Here is an 18,399-nt window from a genome sequence, read left to right on the forward strand (position 1 = left end):
ATTCGATTCGAATTCTACAAGAATTCGTTTCGAATTCTACAAGAATTCTTTTCGAATTCTACAAGAATTCGTTTCGAATTCTACAAGAATTCGTTTCGAATTCTACAAGAATTCGTTTCGAATTCTACAAGAATTCGTTTCGAATTCTACAAGAATTCGTTTCGAATTCTACAAGAATTCGTTTCGAATTCTACAAGAATTCGTTTTGAATTCTACAAGAATTCGTTTCGAATTCTACAAGAATTCGTTTCTAATGCTACAAGAATTTCAGATTCTACTAAAAGAATTTGTTTCGAATTCGTTTAGAATGCTACAAGAATTCGTTTCAAATTCTACAAGAATTCATTTCTAATGCTACAAGAATTTCGAATTCAACAAGAATTTGTTTCGAATTCTACAAGAATTTGTTTCGAATTCTACAAGAATTCGTTTCGAATTCTTCAAGAATTCGTTTCGAATTCTACAAGAATTCGTTTCGAATTCTTCAAGAATTCTTTTCGAATTCTACAAGAATTCTACACGAATTCTTTTCGAATTCTACAAGAGTTCGTCTCGAATTCTACAAGAATTCGTCTCGAATTCTACAAGAATTTGTCTCGAATTCTACAAGAATTTGTTTCGAATTCTTGAAGAATTCGTCTCGAATTCTACAAGCATTCGTCTCGAATTCTACAAGCATTCGTCTCGAATTCTACAAGAATTCGTCTCGAATTCTACAAGAATTCGTCTCGAATTCTTCAAGAATTCGTCTCGAATTCTACAAGAATTCGTCTCGAATTCTAAAAGAATTCGTCTCGAATTCTACAAGAATTCGTTTCGAATTCTAAAAGAATTCGTTTCGAATTCTAAAAGAATTCGTTTCGAATTCTAAAAGAATTCGTTTCGAATTCTAAAAGATATCGATTCAAATTCTACAAGAATTTCGAATTCTACTAGAAATTTCAAATTCTACAAGTTTCGAATTCAACAAGATTTTTTTCGAAATCTACAAGAACTCGTTTCCGTTTCGAATTTTACAAGAATTCGTTTCCGTTTCGAATTCTATAAGAATTCGTTTCGAATTCTAATTAATTCGTTTCGAATTCTAAAAGAATTCGTTTCGAATTCTACAAGAATTCGTCTCGAATTCTACAAGAATTCGTCTCGAATCCTACAAGAATTCGTCTCGAATTCTACAAGAATTCGTTTCGAATTCCACAAGAATTCGTCTCGAATTCTACAAGAATTCGTCTCGAATTCTACAAGAATTCGTCTCGAATTCTACAAGAATTCGTCTCGAATTCTACAGAATTCGTCTCGAATTCTACAGAATTCGTCTCGAATTCTACAGAATTCGTCTCGAATTCTACAGAATTCGTCTTGAATTCTACAAGAATTCGTCTCGAATTCTACAAGAATTCGTCTCGAATTCTGCAAGAATTCGTCTCGAATTCTACAAGAATTCGTCTCGAATTCTACAAGAATTCGTCTCGAATTCTACAAGAATTCGTCTCGAATTCTACAAGAATTCGTCTCGAATTCTACAAGAATTCGTCTCGAATTCTACAAGAATTCGTCTCGAATTCTACAAGAATTCGTCTCGAATTCTACAAGAATTCGTCTCGAAATCTACAAGAATTCGTCTCGAATTCTACAAGAATTCGTCTCGAATGAGTTACGGCACCTCTCCATAAATTCGTCCATAATTCTGCAAGAATGTGTCTACAAGAATTCGTTCGGAACTCTGCAAGAATTCTTCCTAAATTCTGCAAGAATGCGTCTCGAAGTCTGCATCTGAAATCTAAATTCTGAATTCTGTACAAATGCGTCCTGAATTCTGCAGTTAATCATCCTAAATTCTGTAAAAATGCTTCTGAATCCTGCAAAAAATCGTCCTTAGTTCTGTTATTCTTCATGAATTCTATTTGCCTGGATTCTGAAATTTGTCCGCATTCTGCAAGAATTTGTCCAATTTCTGCGAGACATTGTCTTCGACTGCAATAATTTCTCTGAGTTCTGCAAAAGATCGCCTGAACTCTCCCAGTCTTTCTCTGAATTCTGCAAAAATAATGAACTTGTTCCACTCCACAGAAGTGTGCAAGCGGTTAATCGAATTTACTCACCGAATGGATTTTAACATTCGCTCGAACAAATATCCATTTTTCGTTCATCTTACGCCCCGCTCAAAATTCAGATTTTTCAAACGGGGCTCACATGGCATTGAACTATGGCAGTTTACACCAAATGAACTTTACGATCGTTTTGACGTTCGCGGGCGCCTAAATGAGCATTTTTTCGTGTGTTAAACTCATTTCAACTGAGTTTCGGCACTTCCCAAAAAAGCCCCATGACATGAGGTAATGCATTAAATGAACTTAACGAAGGTTTTGATGTTTGAGCGGTGCCTAAATGAACACTTCTTCTTACATTGAGCTCATTTCAAATGAATTTCGGAACCAAACGTCAAAACCTTCGTTAAGTTCATTCGGTGCACAGCCCCATAGACTAACGCAAAATGAAATCCTCAAAAGCTGATCTTTGAGCAGGCTGTAAAATGAACTTTTGATCAAACATCCCGCTCATATATCAGAATCCATTGGGTGAGTGAATTTAATGAACACCTGCACAGGTCTATGGGGCTGTACACGCGTTCATTATTGGCGTTTGAGCGAAGCCGAAATGAACACATTTCCATACATCGTGTTGATTTGAAATAAATTTTGGCACCACCCAAACGTCAAAACCTTCATTAAGTTCATGCGGTGCACTGCCGCATTAAGTTTTTTTTCAGACATTTTTGCGGGGACTTCATTTTGTTCCGGTCCATTTAGATAATATAGCAATGCGTCTGTTACAAATCAATAGTTATCGGATTAACGAAATGACGATCGCCCACAGGAGCTCGATACTTAAGCGAGATGTACTCCGGTGGACCAATGGTAACATTCCAAAATGATCTATAAAACATTTTTGAAAACTACAAGTATTTAATCGAAAAAGATTTGGTCAACATAATTGGGAAGATCATCAAATTGTCATAGCTGATTGTTGTCATATGATCCACCAGATCATATGAATTAGAAACACGAATTCAAAGGTGAACATTTTAACAATAGACTAACGCAGAATGAACTCCCCCAAGAAATTATGACGTTTGAGCGGGTCGCATAATGAACGCAAAATGAACTTTTGTTCGAGAAAACGACCCGCTCAAATGTCAAAATCCGTCGGTTGAGTGAATTCGATGAACTCCTGCATAAGTCTATAGATGTCTCATAATAGGAAAGGAAAGACGTCTACGTGTTGATGTCTTCGTGGATGTGTCATGAAATTTGATAAATTGTGGTTTGAATCTATGATATTTAACAGAAACTAGTTGTTTTGAAAATTTCATACTGACTTGACTCAAAACTTCTACGGCTGGTGAAAACTGTAGAGCAACGGTACCTCACGGCAATCGCAACGATCTCGTATGTGCGATATTCTCTCGCCGCTATGCAACTCTAGTCCCACTGTCTACAGCTCAATGATGATGGTCCAAGCCAGCTCAGGCGCGAGATTGACCGCCCCCGATGTGTGATGATGAGCTGCAATTCTCCGCGCGGGTAGCTATCCCCATCCGAATAATGCTACTTGCCCGTCAGTATGCCGCAAATTCAGTAATAGGACGTGCGGTAGGAGCTCCCAGCTCTAGAGCAAGTAGAGGGTGTTTGTTGTGAGAGATAGCGAACCACCACCGCGCGCGGTCCAACCGAGTGTGCGATATCGGCAGGCATTAAATAGAGAGGCGCACATGAACGACTCATCATCGGCCGCGGCGGCATGGACTGTATTGAGGAACCAACCGCAACCGGACCGGACCGATGATGATCGACCGAGTTTGCTCTGGGAGCCAGCGCCAGCGGTACGGGCTGTCACAACGGTTTTGCGCATCGCGTCGAACAGCGGTCCGCGCGCGCGTTGGCTCGCTCGAGCTAGTAGCAGTCAGCGTCGTGATCGTCGTCGTCGGGCAGCGTGTCGATATCAGTCACGGATCGTTAAATCAGGGCACACCGGTAAATCACCACCACTTCCGTCCACACGGCCGCAGCCGTGCGCCAGTTTCCTCGAGATTTCTGCACTACATGAGTTTTATCGGAGCGAAGGAATTTAATAATTGCTGTTTGGTTTTAATTATACGAGTACACAATGGCTGGGGTAGAAAAAGTGTGCCTCTAATGCTCTAATGGTCGTTTAGTTGGAAGGAAACGAGCTGCGTGCGGTGCTTGGCTGTGAAGGAAAAGGCCAGTTTGATGCGAGTGCCAGCGAGCGGTCAGTAAATCAATCGAAGGTATTTGGTGCACGTGAGAGAAACAATTAAATCGTCGTGGCCGTTCATCGTCAAGCCTTTGTGTGCCGGATTGGAAATTATGTCTTCCTCGAAATGCATCAATTACGAATTCAGCATCCGATTTTTTGAATCGAACAGGACCTCTGTGATCCTTGTGTTGTGTTCTCTGATCCCTCGACAATCGGGAACAATCTCACACACATCGCATCCGGACAAAGAAAGGAGGCAGAACCGGAAGTATTGCTTCCTCCTTGCAGCGGAACTAATTGTATTGTAATTTGTGTGTCTGCGCGACGACGATGTCTCAGCATCCAGTCGGAAGTGGAAAATGGACAAGTGGGACGAGGAAAAAATCCCACAGAAGAAAAAAGAGAAAACACCTTACCGAAAACGATGTGAAAATATGGTGTGTGCAAGAACAAGAAACAAACAAGCGGGCAAGGTACGCCGGACCATACCGAACATATCAGAAGCAAAGGAGGGCGAACTTGTGTGAGATGAAATTCCCAGTCAAACGAAAATTGTACATACATACCCTGATTAATCCGCCTAATGATGATGGGGCGCTTGTTTCGGGCAACCTCGATTGCAGTTTAAATTTTTGCTCCGCTGGGCAGTACATTCCAATGTTTGAATCATTATTGGTACCTATAACATCGGAATTTATCTGGTCGATATGAAACAGATTGCAATTTAGCGAAAGTTTCAGTTTGGACGGTAATAGAATAATTGTTTGAATCATAATAATTGTTCGAATCTCTTTAAAAAAATCAATTTGGAAAACATAGATGCGTTCAAAGCATGTGCGTCTGATCAGTCTGTTCGAACATTCGATAAACATTCATGATCGTGATTCATGGAACTATACACGCAAAAAAAAGCGTTCTCGAATTCGTGATCTAGCAAAAATACACCGCGATTACAGTCAGAGATTCGAGACCATCAGTCACCTCCTCCAGAACGTCACCGAAAACATGACTGTTGTTCCCGATACCGTGCTCTTGTTAGTTCACGAATTCGCTTATGCTATTTGTGCGTGTAGTGTTAATATTTCTCAATGATTTATTGCATTTTCAATAAAATCACGCTCAAATTAGCAAAGTTCCTACAAAAAAGTGGTTCAACTAATGAACTCGATATTGGCAAACGTCTACTGTGACAATTTTTAAATGCTAATTTAGTCTTTTATGAAAAGTGGATTAACAATCCAAGCAAGCACAGATACGCATGTGAATAAACAAATGACGCCCAGAATATCGGGTGCCATTGACGAGAGTGTTGAATGTGACGTAAACAAAGAGAATATATTTGCATGAGCCGAGTATAGTAGCAGCCGCGGAAAATTAGACCAAGGCATGACAGATCATTAGTTTTTCCCGAAAGAGCACCGCACTTGCGGTGTTTAGAAACAAGGCCTTTTTTCTAAGCGAAGGGGACGACCGAGCAATGCCTCTGTTCTCGCCATCGCGGGGTAAATATATAGAATGGTTTTGCGTACTGTGCTCGCCACCATTAGAAGATGATGTGTGATGATGAGGCTGGTAAACCGCGTAAACATCATACGATGCGTGAACAGAGCAGATCGTATATGCAAAAACAGAAGCACATAACGAATGTTTTAATTAAAATTTGATTATGTGTAATCCTTCCTGACGTCCGTCAAGTGCCATGGATGAGTATCGCTGTCACCGGCGCACACTGGAGAGAAACTAAGTTTTGTAGCGAACAAATTATCTTTATCGATAACAATCGTTATTGCACAATCGTAACCAGGGAACCAATAATGGATGAAGCAACCTCAATGTGCACTAAACATTTGAAATGTTAATTACGGCGCCGACCACGTCCTTACGGTCATCAGGGATGGGGAGGAAATGATGATGCAGTCACTCGCCCACTGCAGGCCGAGTATACATCTCCACTTGCCACGAGTTCAAGCGCAATTTTATTGGAATTTTGGGGTTACGTTCTATGGCAGAGGATCGTCTTGGTTACCGGGTTGCGATCGTTGGCGAATGGGACACGTTACCCACTGAATTGAGTATTTTCACTGAAATTTTATTATTTACGTCAACATTGTTCTGAACATAGGCTGATATCCCGCCAATTGTGATGAATCCAGAGGGAAGTCCCGAAGGAATTTCTAAAGAAGACCCTGAAGGAAATTTTGGAGAAATGTAGGATTTTTTTGCGGAAATTTCTTTGAGAATTTTTTTGTAAATTCATTTAGAAATTATTCCAAAAACTCCCTCAGGTTCCCTTTCGGAAATTCCTTTAGTAAAACCTTACAAAGTACCTGAATTGTATCCGGAATTTTGTTGAAAGAATTCTTCCGTAAATTTACTATACTGAAGAATGGAATAGTTTTTATGGGATTCCTAAAGGAAATCATAAGGGAACGCTTAAGGAATTTCCGAAGGAATTCCTGAAGTAATTCTCAAAAGAATTCGTGAAAGAATATCGGAAAGACGTTATGAAGGCATTTCCAACAAAATGTTTGAAGGAATTTCCGATTTTTAACAAAATTTGCTCTTAACCGAGACAATAAAAACCCCAAATTCTGAATTGTGTAATTTTCAAGTCAAATTCGCGTGGTTGTTGCTTCTGGTGTAAGATGCAATCATTCTTTATTGATCAAGCTAAACCTGCGGTTCACAACCTAGGGTACATGTATCCCTGGGTGTACCTTCCGCTGGCCCTAGGGGATACCTCGAACAAAAATTCGTAATGGCGGACGAATTACAATTCCAATTAAAATACAAATGATGATTGTGTATTTTTTTTATTTCTAAACTTTGTTTTGTACATAATATGGATGGCGATTAGTAAATCCAATAGAATCCTGCCCTCCACAACCAGCACAGATTTCTTCCAAGCAGCTCGAAGGTCTCTTTAGAAGATGCTCGGAGGACTCCTTTCAAGTTATTCAGAAGTCTTTTTTTTTAAGGTTCGGAAGCTTGGAAACCTCCTTTCAAGAGGCCTGGAAGCCTCCTTTCAAGAGGCCTGGAAGCCTCCTTTCAAGAAGCCTGAAAGCTTCATTTCGAGATTCCTGGAAGCCTCCTCTTTCAAGAGGCCTGGAAGCCTCCTTTCAAGAGGCCTGGAAGCCTCCTTTCAAGAGGCCTGGAAGCCTCCTTTCAAGAGGCCTGGAAGCCTCTTTTCAAGAGGCCTGGAAGTCTCCTTTCAAGAGGCCTGGAAGCCTCGTTTCAAGAGGCCTGGAAGCCTCCTTTCAAGAGGCCTGGAAGCCTGCTTTCAAGAGACCTGTAAGCCTGCTTTCAAGAGGCCTGGAAGCCTCCTTTCAAGAGGCTTGGAAGCCTCCTTTCAAGAGGCTTGGAAGCCTCCTTTCAAGAGGCTTGGAAGCCTCCTTTCAAGAGGCCTGGAAGCCTCCTTCCAAGAGGCCTGGAAGCCTCCTTTCAAGAGGCCTGGAAACCTCCTTTCAAGAGGCCTGGAAGCCTTCTTTCAAAAGGCCTTGAAGCCTCCTTTCAAGAGGCCTGGAAGCCTTCTTTCGAGAGGCCTGGAAGCCTCGTTTCAAGAGGCCTGGAAGACTCCTTTCAAGAGGCATGGAAGACTCTTTCCAAGAATTCTGGAAGACTCCTTTCAAGAGGCTCGGAAGACTCCTTTCAAGAGGGCTGGAAGACTCCTTTCAATAGGCCTGGAAGCCACCTTTCAAGAGGCCTGGAAGCCTCCTTTCAAGAGGCCTGGAAGCTTCCTTTCAAGAGGCCTGGAAGCCTCTTTCAAGAGGCCTGGAAGCCTCCTTCAAGAGGCCTGGAAGCCTCCTTTCAAGAGGCCTGGAAGCCTCCTTTCAAGAGGCCTGGAAGCCACCTTTCAAGAGTCCTGGAAGCCTCCTTTCAAGAGGCCTGGAAGCCTCCTTTCAAGAGGCCTGGAAGCCTCCTTTCAAGAGGCCTGGAAGCCTCCTTTCAAGAGGCCTGGAAGCCTCCTTTCAAGAGGCCTGGAAGCCTCCTTTCAAGAGGCCTGGAAGCCTTCTTTCAAGAGGCCTGGAAGCCTTCTTTCAAGAGGCCTGGAAGCCTTCTTTCAAGAGGCCTGGAAGCCTCCTTTTAAGAGGCCTGGAAGCCTCCTTTAAAGAGGCCTGGAAGCCTCCTTTCAAGAGGCCTGGAAGACTCCTTTCAAGAGGCCTGGAAGCCTCCTTTCAAGAGGCCTGGAAGCCTCCTTTCAAGAGGCCTGGAAGCCTCCTTTCAAGAGGCCTGGAAGCCTCCTTTCAAGAGGCCTGGAAGCCTCCTTTCAAGAGGCCTGGAAGCCTCCTTTCAAGAGGCCTGGAAGCCTCCTTTCAAGAGGCCTGGAAGCCTCCTTTCAAGAGGCATGGAAGCCTCCTTTCAAGAGGCCTGGAAGCCAGTCGTCGGATTAGTAAGGTCCGGATAAGCGGGGGGATACTGTAGTTGACTCTTTCCAATCTATCTGTTCGCGCACGGTAAAGGTTCAAAAATCGACCCATCACTGTACATTTTGACAACAAGCTTCAACTTGACGTTTTGATTTACCTCTCCCCTCATCCTGGGTACAGGAGTCTGAAAAGTTAGAAAACTACAGAGACTGACACTTTTGATACAAACAAAAGCAGCGAAAAGCTCGTTTGGAATCTTTGACGAAAAAAAGTCGTGGAAACCAAATGGTCAACTCCACTACATAATGCGATCGAATAATCAGGACAATTCTCCGACTTACTAAAAATTCCTCACGTTTTCGTTTTATATCATGTTTTGTAACTTTATTTTTATTTTCATTCCACTGCTTGTGTGTAGTGCGGTGTGAAAATGTTAGTCCGATAAGCAAGAAATGAGACACGTGCTCCCCAACTTTTTAATTCGCCAGCGTTAGGTTACCGGGGCACGAATTAAGTGTCAAATAAAAACGGGTCAAATGAGCGGGTTTTCAAGGAAACGGGCACTTTTATGAGATTTTTCGTAGTAAAATTCTTTTGAAGATATGGGAAATGTCGACTGTGCCATTTTCTGTTCTATTATTGGAAAATAGACAATAAAATGGTTCGATCACATGGGAACGGATATAACTTTTAGAACAAATTCCACGCAAATTCATTTTTACACAGCTTGATCGAGCGAAGTTTAATGGCGCTAGTCGGCAAATGTCAAATCGAAGTAACAACGTGGTGCTTTTGATCAAATATTTGAATAATTTTAAAAGTTTGACGCTAACAAATTCCCAAACGTTGAGTGTTTTAAATTTTAGAACTGATAGAACCATTTCATACATTTTTTAATAAAATGCAAATGCAAACGAACCTATACTGTTTTGATATTTTGTTCTAAAAACAACACATTTCACCGCCGTGTGCAACTTGTAGCAGCAGCAGCAGCAGCAAACGTGCGGCGGAGCTGAATCAAAATTGACATAATAAGAGTCAAATTAATACGAAAACGGGAGCGCATACGGGCGCGCGAACTGATTTACGCCGCTTTTCCTTCATCCACGGTGCCGACGACGAGGCAGCCAGCGATGGAGAGCGCGCGAATGAATTCTATCGCTACACGCTCCAATTAGTGCTTGTTGGGAGTGATTAAATAAGATCGTTGGATTAAGATTTTACGAATACCGTCGTAGCTCATCGAAAGTGCGTGGCAGTAACGAGACGTCACCGTTACGATCAAAAGTCAAAATATGACATGACATTTCGCACCTTTTAGCAGGCCATATCTTATCTGCCCTGGCCTGGCTCCGCCAATCGAATATTATCTACTAATGTAACCATTTTGTACCGCGAAGCTGGAAAGCAAAACAAAAAGGTTATTTGCGAACGATGACGAATCCCATTGATAAGAAATTCGAACGCACACCAAACCGGTAATCCCTTTTCATTTTCGGGGATATTTGAAGCTTGTTAGAGCTGTCATAGAAATGTTCCGATTTTCAAATGATTGGTTTTTTGTTCTCTAAATGATTTGAACAAAATGTTACAATTGGCGCCCAACTAGATAAAACGTATAAAAGCATCAATTAATTCAGCAACGTTTGGTCAAATTATTTATTGTCGATACTGAATCTTACCAATCGATGCATCTCTATATATGTATTTGAACGGTCTTGTTTACATGACAGTGTGATGCCTTATCACCTCGGAAATGAAGTAAGTGATAGCCCAAGTTCTCTGTTCCTCCAATCGAATTCAGCAAAATTCCGCACCTTTATCGTTCGACATAGCATTATCGTCATATCGATGCGAATTTACCCACCGTTCGACATCCTTGTTCAGTGTTCAGTCTAGTTTTCGACTTGTTGTTTGGGTCACGTACCTACTGGAAACGCTGCTTTTATTCCCTCGGAGCAATTTTCTCGAATCCACTTCCCAGATGTGACGATTGTAAATCGTTTCGGATTACATCTTCCAGCAACTCACTCGGAAGTGAAAGAAAACAGGAATTCCTACAAGTTCTAGCGCGGACTAGCAGTCCCCTCTTATATTTTCATCCATAGTCTCAAGCTGTCTGCGAGTGAGGACGCGTCGAACTTTCGGTGATGCGTAGCGCACGTGTGGTGGCATTAAACATCAAATATATGCTTGTTCGCTGTGCCAGAAATCAATTTTCCGATGCACCCTCCGTTTCCAAATAGTCGATATTCATCGGAATTCTTACAAACATGCATTTCAAAGTAAACCACACAATCGGATGCAGCAGCACGAGTAGCATTCGGTAGGGTACGTCACACCGCGCGGAAAGTAAAGACGAACGACGGCGCTCCCTATATGTGCGTTGACAAAGTCGAATTAATGCTCGTTTGGCCGTCGTCGGAAGTGGTAGTGACACCGAAACCAGTGATTCCGATCCCGCGCGCGCGATACATTGTGACCGAAATCCGACAGCCACAATAAAAGCTTAACAACAATTCGATGGCGGCATGGTGGTTCCATTATTATTACTATTCAGTGCCGGTAGCGAAACGAAAGTGCGAATTCCAAACGACTGTGACTGTGGCCAAAAATGTACAACAGCATCAAACCCGCCATAACCGTTGCTGATTCATATGGCAACGGCACCGGCAGGGCCATCGCCGACAATGGCGCTGACAGTGACAATAATAATAAACCGGAATTCCAGTGTGACTGCGTGTGTTCGTGCTGTTGTCAGTGCTTCGAAGTTCAGCAAGCGCCACTGGAAATCACGCCGAACGATGACAGTGCAATCGACAGCACTCACAAAAGAAGCGCCCAGGACCTGGCGGTGCAACGGCAGCAGCGGCGGCGGTTGCGACGCCGGAAGCGCCGCGCCAAATCCAGTAACTTTGACCAACAACGGCTCAGTTTGGGCGAAAATCACCGCCACCACCCGAGCAACGCATTATCTAGTCATCTGTCGATCAGTGGGTCTCAGTTGAACCGCCGGAATTCGGCCTACTGCATCTGCAGGCTACAGATCAAATTCGTATGGTAATTAATCCACGCTTAATGTCACTTGTTTATGGCACATTTTTCAGGACAGATTTTCATATTTCTCGAAATGAGTTTTCTATTTCGACGTCGCTCCTACACAGGTATCTCCTACAAACTCATTTGAAATTAAATTTTCTATATTTTATATCGTCCATCATATGCTATGGGTGGGATTCGCAAAATTTCGGCATTAAAACTTAAATCTCATTTAATTCTATTTTCTCCGTGGAAAACAGGCTTTGAGCGCCTAAACAATCAACGTCCTTCCGTCTCAAGAAACGAGCACTGAATGATCTGTATTTATTTTCTATGTCACCTTCCGAACCCGAACAATTTAGAATTCAATGTCAGCCTACTGAGATTGAACTTCAAATTTCTTCTCATTAACTTCTTCATATGCTGGCATTTCAAATGCTTACTACGATTGAATTTCAAATTCGTTATAATTTTATTATATTATTGACATTTGAAAAAAAAAAAAGTTTATTTTATTATTTTTATTTCTATTTCTACTTTATCTATCAATGTAACCAAAAATACGAATGCTCTTTTCAGGCTCGGTTTATTTCCCACATGGCATACGATAGTTTTTCTTTCTGGTCTCAGCAACCATATTTTTGCCGAGAATTCTGTCGAAGTGATATTTAGTTGCTGAAACTCAACAAATAATTTATTGAAAATCAGTTTGACAAAGCCATTTTTGTCGAAATATCAGTTTTTGTTTCGTATGTTGTTTCGTATCTCCATTAGTTTGAACCAATATCAACCCACAGTGCGCTCCCACTGTTTCTGAGGTTTCTCTAATAGTCACGGTACTTTCTTATTAATTTCGTCGTCTGTACGCTTGCTGCGAAGGTACGCGCGTTGCGTTGCGCATGCTGCCTAGCACCTATAAATGGCACATGGCGGCACTCCATCAATTTAGAGAGCGCTCCGTAAGGTCAACGAATCGTAATTCTCGAAACTCGAAAACTTACTTTAGAGCTTCGGTATATAGTGTGCTCGTTGAAAACAAGTATGGTGCCCCTGTGGCGTTTCGAGGCATCATCAGGTTCGGCGACATTATGAGGAAATTCACTAGACCAGAACGGTTGGCTGTAATTTCCCTCAGGCGGTTTTTAAATGATTGTGATAGAATGGCCTCTGTCTTGAGCAATCCACGGTAAACGCTCCCTAATTGACCATGATTGTTCTTTGCGTTTCAAATCGTCGCATTGAGGATGTTTCTTATGGTACCTACCATTTGATTGTCAATCAGTTTTTGACTGACTCACCCTACTATCCATGTCACATCAGAACCACAACCGTATAGGATAGTTGTGTTAAAATTCAAACGCTTCCTCTATCAATCTCACCGAATGGCACTTAAATCAGCCACTTCTGCTCGAAATGTTGCATTAATTAACCAAACACTCGAGCTCATCTTCTCTCGCTTGCATTTTACGATGACTGACTCAGTCGACGTCCCTGCATAGCACATCATCCCACACACAGAAATGCGATCGGAGTCGAGCGTGGAAAACCGGAAAATCAAAACAAATCATCACCCTGACAGTGACTGGCGGAAGAGTTGTCTTCTCGCCGGTAACGTATGAGTGCACTTTCCCTATAGGGAAATGCATATTGCGTCCTTTTAGGCGTGTCTGGTCGAATTAAAGTTGATATTTACTTTAATGTTAACCTACATTCTCTGTTCTGTGTTCAATCCGCCAAACTATATGAAATATAGTTTTGAGTTTAGTTTTATTTTCCTCATTCAGAAAATGTCTTGCAGCATGCTTTATTCTGGATTCTTCTTAAATGTATGACTGACATTATACATTTTTCAATCGAGGATATCGAAAAATTTTAAATAATTGTCACGTTCTGTTCAAAAAATTTCTAACTATTCGACTTTATAAACATTTAATTTCTGCTTTTCTCACCTTTCATCAATTCTAATATCCCCGATCCTTCTTATCGCCATCCACACAGGTATGAACTGTCGCAGGATCTGTTGGACAAGCAGATCGAGCTACTGGAGCGGAAGTACGGTGGCGTTAAGGCGCGTAACGCAGCCCTCACCATCCAGCGGGCGTTCCGGCACTACACCATGGTGAAGAAGTTTGCCTCCATTACGGCCATGGCCAAGGCCGAGAAACGCATGAGCCGGCGGGTGCAGCACCAGCAGCAACAGGCGGCGGAGCTGGAATTGATGCACCAGCAGCAGTTGCTCCAGGGCCATATCGCGGAGGACGGGCAGCAGTACGAGGATGGCAGTCTTGTCGGCGGACAGCGTGTTTGTGCCACGTGAGTATTATTCATATGCCTAATGATATCATTTTTAGCAAAAATATTGCGAAATAGGTTTTCCGGGGTGAACATCAGGAAATTTTCGATTCGTACCTAAAATATCAGGGAAAGTCGGGAAATTTCGGAATATATTGTGAGTATTCCTTTGACACATAGCTGCAGATTAATTCATTTACACACAATGTCCATTATTTCTGAAGGACGTCCAAAAGTTACTTAGGGTCTGTCTCATTTGGAGAATTAAACTTAAAAGTGACAGTTCGAAAATTAAAAAATCACCCCGTTATAAGAATGGCTGGTGCTACCCAGCAATTCCAATAGGACATCGATGGAAAATGATTCGATATCTGTCAAAAGTAATCTTGCTCTGCGAGCAGGGTTATTTGATAATTATTGAAATGTCACTTTTAAGTTTAATTTCAGTTTAATTATCCAATTGAGACAGACCCTAAGGGTCTGTCTCGCAGAGCAAGATTACTTTTGACAGATATCGAATCATTTTGCATCTATGACTATTAATTGCTGGTAGCACCAGCCATTCTGATACCGGGGTGTTTTTTTATTTTTCGAACTGTCACTTTTAAGTTTAATTCTCCAACCCAACCCCCAACCCTTAGGGTCTATCTCATTTGGAGAATTAAACTTAAAAGTGACAGTTCGAAAATAAGAAAATCAGCCAGTCATAAGAATGGCTGGTGCTACCCAGCAATTCCAATTAGGCTTTCTGCGATCGTGTACGTACACGCACGTTTCACTCACACTTTTACTCGGTTTGTTTGCAACCACGAGCAGCTGTCACGGCAAAATCAAATGGGATTGTTTGCAACCACGAACCTGCGTTCGTGTTGGTGAGAAATGTCGGCGAGACCCTAATAAGACATCGATGCAAAATGATTCGACCAGGGGGGAGTAAGCCTGTCATCCACGAACAAATCAAGCCTACCTAAGATGTATTATCCGGGCCTCGCCGCTTGGGAAAGGCGGGCCACCCTGGGCCACCCCGGATTCGACATCTGCGAGCAGGGTTATTCGATAATTATTGAAATGTCACTTTTAAGTTTAATTTCAGTTTAATTCGCCAAATGAGACATACCCTTAGGGTCTGTCTCAATTGGATAATTAAACTGAAATTAAACTTAGAAGTGACATTTCCATAATTATCGAATAGCCCTGCTCACAGAGCAAGATTACTTTGACAGATATCGAATCATTTTCCATCGATGTCCTATTGGAATTGCTGAGTAGCACCAGCCATTCTTATAACGGGGTGATTTTTTAATTTTCGAACTGTCACTTTTAAGTTTAATTCTCCAAATGAGACAGACCCTTATTCAATGTTCTCAAAGAATTTCAAGATAAATTCTTCTTATAGTTCAAGACAAAATTTTCAAAACGACTTTCTGCTTTTGTAAACAAAGATTCAAACGATGATTTGACGAATCTGATAGCTCTCCCACCCGCATAATAAAAAACAACATGTTATATGGTCAGAATCACTATTACGATGTAAGATATAGCTTCACAGTTTACGTTGCGGTTATCGAATACTTTTCGATCGATTCAACCATAACTGCTCGACATCATCACTAAATGTCAACATATATCATGCTGTCTCTAAAATGTTCTTTATTTCCTGCATTATATGTCAACATTTTATCATACTGTTGAGCGAAAATTTTGCACGCGAAAACAGACGATTTTTTATGGTGACATAACTTAACAACCCATTCAACATATTGTTATTTGTCAAATAACCGTACCGCAAACTGTTAAAACTTTATATGAGATTGTTCATTTACAGTTGTCAACAGTAAAGGATACTGTTGTCGACCGCACGGGAAAATATCCATGTACAGTTTGTAATTATGCGTGCACGCAAACCAACATCACCAACAGATAGCGGAATCCTTCACCTACCTATTGATGGTGTTGGTTTGCGTATGGGGAGCTATCAGATTCGTCAAATCGTCGTTTGAATCTTTGTTTACAAAAGCAGATAAGTCGTTTTGAAAATTTTGTCTAACTTATAAATTTTGTGACTTCTATGTGCAGATCACATAAATGTTTCAAAAGTTATACATAATAGACTGATGTCTCATGCTTTAAATATCAAACGTAAAAACACATTTACACTAGCCGGTTGATAATGTTGACAACTGCAACACATTTTAGTTATGTGCTGGTTAAAAAATTCCCGATGGCAGCATTCGTTGAAATTTTGCTTGGTAGCGGTGGCGTTTTCGACGTGTCTGCTAAAAAGGTATTTCGATCATTGTATCAGAACGCAATGACCGATCTAATTGATTTCAAACGCCAAAATAGACAGAATTTTACTATGAGTTGTTGGGCTAGAACCATTTTTTTAAATTTATTTATAATTCATCTGATCTTTTCGGTATTCCCAGAATACCCGTCGAGAAAGAGAATAAATTTTGAAGAACTCGATGAATTTTCCGTGGATTTTAGAAAAAAAATTCAATGAAAATTCGTTTTAAAAAATTAATTCGTGTAAAATAAGGAGAATTGGGTCCTCGTTTATGTTTGCAAACGATAGTGCGTCGGTCAGGAATACTTAAACCGAAGTTATAAAAATTGTGGTAAAAGTCTAAATCAGTTAAAATAATATTTTTTATTTAAGACATATTAAGCAAATATTTCAACTGTCAAAGGTTGCGGTGTTTTGATAGTGCATTTGAATCATGTTCCTTTCGATTTTTAAGTCAAATGGAAAACTGACGCGTTCAGGATGATTAACTTCACCGTTCTGTGAAAGAAATTGAATATCGATTCTTCATTCTGGGACCCAAGTATGGGCAGTAAAGGAATTCCCCCAAAATTTAAACGGGACATTCATCTTAATTTCCACAAAATTACTCCTACAAAGAATTCATGTTTATTTCCACAAGAAATTTGTCTAAATTTTCGTGGGATGTACTCCAGATTTGTATTTAAAAGTTAAGTGATGTCTCTTTGGATTTTCAATGTACCACATTTTTACGAAAATTTCCACAGGAAGTTTTTTTCACCTGTCATAAGACGAGTTTATACAATCCCATTGAATTCCACCACTTAATTGTATCTTGACAGATACGTATTTCGACCTCAAAGGTAAGGCCGTCTTCAGTGTCTCGTACTTGAGTCGAGTCAAGTACGAGACACTGAAGACGGCCTTACCTTTGAGGTCGAAATACGTATCTGTCAAGATACAATTAAGTGGTGGAATTCAATGGGATTGTATAAACTCGTCTTATGACAGGTGAAACATTCCACTAAAAAGCTCAAAATAATTTTCTTATCAGTTTTTTCATTCCACGGTAATTTTTTTCCGAATCCCTACAGGCAATTCTTCAAAAATAAATTTAGAAAAATTCCACAAGGAAATTCAGTTCAGTTAGAAGAATCCGTTGGAATTATATTTTAAGACTCATTAGAAAATCCAAGGGAAAGTCATTTCCCTTACTCATGAAGATTTAAAAGAATATTCTCTTGAATTCTAACAATTTGAGTGTTAAAAAATAAACGATAGGGTAAAACGACCTATTATGGAGGGGATAAGCACCGTGTCAAAACAAAATTCACTACAAAAATTCTTCAAAAATTACCTGTTGGTCGATTTTCACATTGTAGTAGTTGAATAGGATGCTCGTTAACTATAGTTTCGTAAATATTACGTCAATTGTGCTGAACTTATGTGTTTTGATTTTATCACAATAAAAACAAACTACCGCAACAATAGGACGCAGCTGCCTATCGTTGCGATATTTTTTGAAGGTCAGTCCTATTGTTGCGGTATTGCATGTAATTCTTATGAAGAGCGATACCGCAACAATAGGACCTTAACACTACCGCAATAATAGGCTCAAAGGATTCAAATTTTTAACGAAAAAAGTTGATTTTTCATCATTTTGAACGGAATTTTGTAAAACAAAAGCTGTTCTATTTGTTAATCCGAAGAGTTTTAGCGTACCTACAATTGTTTTTAATGATATTATATCCAGAATGGAGTATTTCAACACTACCGCAACATTAGGGCATACCACAACGATAGGACGTTTTACCCTACGTAAAACAAGGAGATGATTTTACAAACCTATTGGACTTAGACATTTTTTCACTGATAATCATAATTTTGATATTGAAGACATTTGAAGACATTTTTACTCGACTGTGAAGACATTTGAAAATATCCCCTGGCATCCCTGTTCAGCGCCAGACTCGGCGACAAGGCGAAAGTTATAAAGTTGGTAACCCTGATTTTTGACAATTAATGTCCATTATTTGTGTGAGTGCACCGATGTCAAAAAATAGAGCTTTTAGCTTAATTTTCTATTGTCAATAATGAAAGTTTTGACAGTATTATTTATGTATGAGTGAAAAACATTGTACAAAAGGTCTATCG

The 18,399-nt window shown here is 40.6% G+C and overlaps 1 protein-coding gene across 7 annotated transcripts in view; it reads left to right on the top strand.

Moving 5' to 3' along the window:
• Positions 1–18,399, top strand: part of LOC134225991 (IQ motif and SEC7 domain-containing protein 1) — a 466,609-nt gene that overhangs the window by 441,410 nt on the left and 6,800 nt on the right. For 5 of the 7 annotated variants that reach the window (XM_062706475.1, XM_062706474.1, XM_062706479.1 and 2 more), the window contains one exon: positions 13,683–13,997. In XM_062706475.1, coding sequence (XP_062562459.1) covers positions 13,683–13,997 — 315 coding nt within the window. Of the gene's footprint in view, positions 1–3,923; positions 4,035–10,463; positions 11,706–13,682; positions 13,998–18,399 lie in introns of those variants that run through there. The other 2 variants (XM_062706477.1, XM_062706476.1) reach the window with 2 other exon arrangements.

Source organism: Armigeres subalbatus, chromosome 3, assembly GCF_024139115.2.
Source record: "Armigeres subalbatus isolate Guangzhou_Male chromosome 3, GZ_Asu_2, whole genome shotgun sequence".
In the NCBI taxonomy this organism is placed as follows: domain Eukaryota; kingdom Metazoa; phylum Arthropoda; class Insecta; order Diptera; family Culicidae; genus Armigeres; species Armigeres subalbatus.